Source organism: Mya arenaria, chromosome 3, assembly GCF_026914265.1.
Source record: "Mya arenaria isolate MELC-2E11 chromosome 3, ASM2691426v1".
NCBI lineage: Eukaryota > Metazoa > Mollusca > Bivalvia > Myida > Myidae > Mya > Mya arenaria.
Window position 1 is genome coordinate 72,436,034 of NC_069124.1, and position 5,698 is coordinate 72,441,731.

At 39.3% G+C, this 5,698-nt stretch overlaps 1 protein-coding gene and 2 non-coding genes across 3 annotated transcripts; 1 reads left to right on the top strand and 2 right to left on the bottom strand.

Annotated features, from left to right (window-relative positions):
* Positions 1-818: 818 nt before the first annotated feature.
* Positions 819-890, bottom strand: Trnac-gca (transfer RNA cysteine (anticodon GCA)). The gene has a single exon. It is a non-coding gene; the product is annotated as a tRNA-Cys (tRNA).
* Positions 891-1,214: 324 nt separating this feature from the next.
* On the top strand, positions 1,215-1,286 carry Trnac-gca (transfer RNA cysteine (anticodon GCA)). The gene has a single exon. It is a non-coding gene; the product is annotated as a tRNA-Cys (tRNA).
* A 1,501-nt stretch (positions 1,287-2,787) lies between these two features.
* On the bottom strand, positions 2,788-5,698 carry LOC128226251 (putative uncharacterized protein DDB_G0286901). Its single transcript, XM_052936135.1, has 3 exons — positions 5,628-5,698; positions 3,842-4,648; positions 2,788-3,484 (listed from the first exon to the last, which is right to left on the bottom strand). The coding sequence occupies exons 1-3, from the start codon at positions 5,696-5,698 to the stop codon at positions 2,788-2,790; spliced, it is 1,575 nt and encodes a 524-aa protein (XP_052792095.1).

The window sequence follows — 5,698 nt, forward strand, 5'->3', positions numbered from 1 at the left end:
CTACAATAGAGTGTATATATCCAGTCCCACTGCTGCATGTTTTACATGCTTAGTCATTGCTTACGCGTGCACGTTTCTTTGGTCTGACGAAGACAGAAAAGATGACGCTTGCTTTTAATACGAAGTCAAAGTCCAAGACATACCATATTGGTCATTTCAATATCCTAGAGTTTTATTACAATTAGTCAGACGTAACAAACACAAATATGCTCAAGATGCAGATACGGAGGCGTTGCACTGGTGAAAACCTACAGTCCGCTTTATCAGCTCTTTCGGAGAGCCAAATTTCGGTAAAGAGGAAAATATCAAAACTAAGTAAGTAAACAGAACGTTTACTCCCGAAATAATGTAGTAGACTTTACAACAAAACATCGGTTTTTGAGGAAGATGATGATGATAAAAGAGAAACAGAACAGGTGTAATGCTGAACCTTGCACAACTAGGTGAAGCTTCACCTTTGAACATCAAAACAACAGGGGCGTTATATTTATCATTATAAAAGATTTATATCAAAAAGTATATTTATGATACCACTGCATATGCCACTGTATTTGCAACTGGGACATTGATCCATCGTCTTTATGCAGCGTAATGTATGGGCGGGGACAGAAATCACATGTGGTCACGTGTCATTAGCGCATCTCAGCCACCGACTCCACGTTCATTGCTAGTATTGCCACAATCAAACAGCGAAGCTTGACTGTCTCTGGCGTTGCTATAATAGGGTTGTACATTGTTAAAACATTGACTGATAATTCGTTATTTGTATGTAATTATTTGGCGCGTTTCCATGCTGGAATTTCGTTAAAAAAACGATAAGGGGACACCCGGGTTCGAACCGGGGACCTCTCGATCTGCAGTCGAATGCTCTACCACTGAGCTATATCCCCATGAATCAATCCTTTCTTTAGCGGGTTTTTTTATTTAAAAGGCGATGATAATATTGATGCAATATGTCGCAACAATTAATCATTATAACTAGATGTTGCTTTATTTATAGTTGTACGCATTTATATACAATTGTATATGTGCATAATTTATGGTGTAAAACACACGATCTGCAGGTTTATGCTCTTCCACTGAGTTATTTCATGTATCACATAGCTGATTATATTCCTTTTACTATCAATACAATATGTCGCCATAAATGAATTAGATAAGACCTAATGCAGCTGGTTCTTATTTACAAATATGTGGACAATAAACACGTATAAGGGGATATAGCTCAGTGGTAGAGCATTCGACTGCAGATCGAGAGGTCCCCGGTTCGAACCCGGGTGTCCCCTTGAATAACTTTTTATGACGATTGCATGGAAACCTTCATATACATTTTAATTACAGAAGTCCAGCTACTTATTTATTGTATTTCTGGTAAATTGTTGTGTGGATACGGAAATAAAGGGTCTTGAATACCATGATAATTACGAAAGCCAAATCGGAATTTTATAGTGTCAGTAAATCAATTTAAACAGTGTATTGACTTCTTCGAAATCATGAATACTATGTTCATGTCCCTAGTAATAATTACATTCATAAAGTGATATTTTGCGGAATGGCAACCCAACACACTTATTTGATAAATCTAGGTTAAGGTGTAATGATACTCAGAGTTGTTTCTAGATTAAATATTACACAACAAAGATTCTAATATTAAATATTGTATGCACAATAAAAGATTAAGCCTGCTTTGTTTTAGCACATATCAACACGCCTAGACTTGAAAGTGGGGAAATAACCAGCGGCAGCTTTAATGACCTGATTTCTTAAGAAAGAGAGGTGTTAATGCCAACTGTCAATAAAAAAAAACACTGTGCCTAATGTTACTTGTGAACATCATACAAACATTTGTAAATTCGTATAAACCTGCAATAATTCGAACCATATTATAAAATTATTTGCGCATTTCTGTAATAATGTCGAATAAGTATTGAAGGGGATACGTGTTAATGTCTAGTAAGTATCAAATGAGTTTTGTACTTATATATATATATATATATATATATATATATATATATATATATATATATATATATATTAATAAAAATGTTTCGTAACAATGCCAAACAAGTATCAAGGACTTTTCGTACTAGTGTCGAACAAGTTTTACGAACAAGCCATGGACCTGACCAACTCAACGATATACAATCACGATCAGCACCACATTCGCCAAACTTAACGCTTTTGATATTCTTAAAGTTAAGTTAAAACCAACTTGATTCTACAACTGACATGACCTATCCATGCCCTCCCATGTCTTCCTGTTTCTTTACGTTTCTCTCTTTTTGGCTACCTCCATATTTCAAACGCACTATACCACCCACTACTTCATTTATTTGTCATTTACCTTTCACCTTATCCATCAAATTATAACGATCACAAACATGTATAAGTCATAACAACGTTTACACCATTACGAGCAGCTTAAATGAATGCCAGAAGCATGGCATATAATAAGCTAACAAGCTTCTGTCTCAATTCTGTCGAGATTATTTTGATTTTGCATGTATCAACTGTTTACCTTTTATGTATAAATCCCCCAAATAATCCCTCACCATTGATTATGCTTTTATTCTGTACGTCCTAAAATGCTCTTTTGAAATACATATTGCTTAGACCAAGTATTATATGAGTATCATACAAATGTCGAATATATTCGTACAATGTTATGCCGGCAGACAGACAAATGTCGTTGTTACCCCTCATAATGACATTGTTACCCTTCCATCGCTGTAGAGTACACTACTCATATTGTTGTTGGTCCTCAATTCGTCGAAATGTACACCTTTGTCACCGTGCAACCGTTGTTACTAATCCGGCTGCCGACGTCACTACTCCGGTTGCCGTTGTCACTACTCCGGTTGCCGTTGTTACTACTCCGGTTGCCGTTGTCACTACTCCGGTTGCCGTTGTTACTACTCCGGTTGCCGTTGTTACTACTCCGGTTGCCGTTGTCACTACTCCGGTTGCCGTTGTTACTACTCCGGTTGCGTTGTCACTACTCCGGTTGCCGTTGTTACTACTCCGGTTGCCGTTGTCACTACTCCGGTTACCGTTGTCACCACTCCGGTTACCGTTGTCACTACTCCGGTTACCGTTGTCACCACTCCGGTTGCCGTTGTTACTACTCCGGTTACCGTTGTCACCACTCCGGTTACCGTTGTCACTACTCCGGTTGCCAACACCGTTGTCACTACTCCGGTTATCGTTGTCACCACTCCGGTTGCCGTTGTCACTACTCCGGTTGCCGTTGTCACTACTCCGGTTGCCGTTGTCACTACTCCGGTTGCCGTTGTCACCACTCCGGTTGCCGTTGTCACTACTCCGGTTACCGTTGTCACTACTCCGGTCGCCGTTGTCACTACTCCGGTTACCGTTGTCACTACTCCGGTTACCGTTGTCACTACTTCGGTTACCGTTGTCACTACTCCGGTTGCCGTTGTCACTACTCAGGTTGCCGTTGTCACTACTCCGGTTGCCGTTGTCACTACTCCGGTTGCCGTTGTTATTATCCAGTTGCCGTTGTTATTACTCTGGTTGCTGTCTATAATACTCCGGATGCAGTTGTTAACACTCCAATTGCTGTTTTTAACTATCCGGTTGCCGTTGTTTACACTCCGGTTGCCTTTCTAACTACTTCGGTTGTCGTTGATACTTCTCCTGTTGCCGTTGTTAACTATCCGGTTGCCGTTGTTACTACTCCAGTTCCGTTGAGAACTCTTCACTTTCCGTTTTTTACACTCCAGTTGCCGTTGTTATTACTCCGGTTTGTGTTTATAACACTCCGATTTCTGTTTTTAACACTCCGGTTGTTGTTTTTAACTCCCCGTTTACCGGTGTTAACATTCCGAATGATGCTCTTAACACTCCGGTTGCCGTTGTTAACACTCCGGTTGCTGTTGTTAACACTCCGGTTGATGTTCTTAACACTCCGGTTGCCGTTGTTAACACTCCGGTTGCCGTTTTAACTATTCCGGTTGTCGTTGATACATCTTTTGTTGCCGTTGTTAACACTCCGGTTGCCGTTGTTAACACTCCGGTTGCCGTTGTCAACACTCCAGTTCCGTTGAGAACTCTCCACTTTCCGTTTTTTACACTCCAGTTGCCGTTGTTATTACTCCGGTTTGTGTTTATAACACTCCGGTTTCTGTTTTTAACACTCCGGTTGCTGTTTTTAAATCTCCTGTTTCCGGTGTTAACATTCCGATTGATGTTCTTAACTCTCCGGTTTCTGTTTTTAACACTCCGGTTGCTGTTTTTAAATCTCCGGTTGCCGGTGTTAACATTCCGATTGATGTTCTTAACTTTCCGGTTGCCGTTGTTAACACTCCGATTAATGTTTGTAACATTCCGGTTGCCGTTGTCACCACTCCGGTTCCCGTTGTTATTACTCCGGTTGCCGTTGTAATTACTCCGGTTGCCGTTGTTAACACTCCGGTTGCTATTGTTAACTCTCCGGTTGCTATTGTTTACTCTCTGGATGCTGTTGTTAACACTCCGACTGATGTTCTTAACTCTCCGGTTGCCGTTGTTAACACTCCGATTGATGTTCTTAACTCTCCAGTTGCCGTTGTTATTACTCCGGTTGCCGTTGTCAACACTCCGGTTGCTGTTTTTAACTTTCCGGTTGCCGTTGTTAACAATCCGATTGCTGTTTTAACATTCCGGTTGCCGCTGTCACTTCTCCCATTCAATTTCTTGTTTAATCATAGTGATAAAGGAGCAAAGGTATTTTCGCCAAATTATATCATCATTAATTGAACACATTAACATATATGACAGGCGAAAGATTACTTGAAAACAATTAGTTATACGAATATAAAGACGGTCTTAAACCTCTTAAAAAGAGTGTATCTTACTTTCATTGACATTTGACGCGTATCATGATAACATATTATACATGTTTCGACATGGCTTCTAGGAAATATGAAACGTTTAGATTGAAAAAAGAAGTTATGCGGTTGGCCCAATACAATACAATCGTCGCTATAACTGTTGTCTTTGATTGAATGTAGGTGTGTCTGTTCGGATAACATAACTGCTGTGATGTTTCCTTGTTGTTGGTCATACCGAACGCCGCGCTTACACAAAACTTAAAATAAGAACTCGTTGTACAAACGATAGCGGATCTGTGTTAACGTCTGTATGAACTAATGGAATAGGCAGGCGCTTGTTTTACTGATTTGTCAAAGATATATTACCTTCAAGCTGTTTGATTAACATCATTACCTGTCAAAGCGATTAAGTCGATAGCTCAATTGAGAATTCAGTCATAAATACATTGGAAAATATAAGGCCAGGTCTTTAAAATTGTTGCCAAAAATCATAATAAAGTCTGTGAATATAATTTGGAAAGTAAACCAATCTGTATTTTATCTAATATCACTGAATCGTTTATCCGACTATTGCTGATTCGTTTATCCGCCTGAAAAGTAGATGCGTCAGGTATTATTAATTTCTGATGCAATCATCAGTAAATCACTGTATATCTGAAGTAATTTGTTTAATATTTAAAGGTTAAATCTATGTTAAACAATCTGAGATTTTTAATTTGAAATCATTCAGGCGGAAATCGTTTTATCGTGATCTGTAGTATAGCGTTAACCTGACGTTCTATCCTTACCTTATACCTAGGTATTTGCACAATTGTGCTGGACTCTTTACCCATGATCGGTGAATCTCCACCAAGTGCGTTCGACAT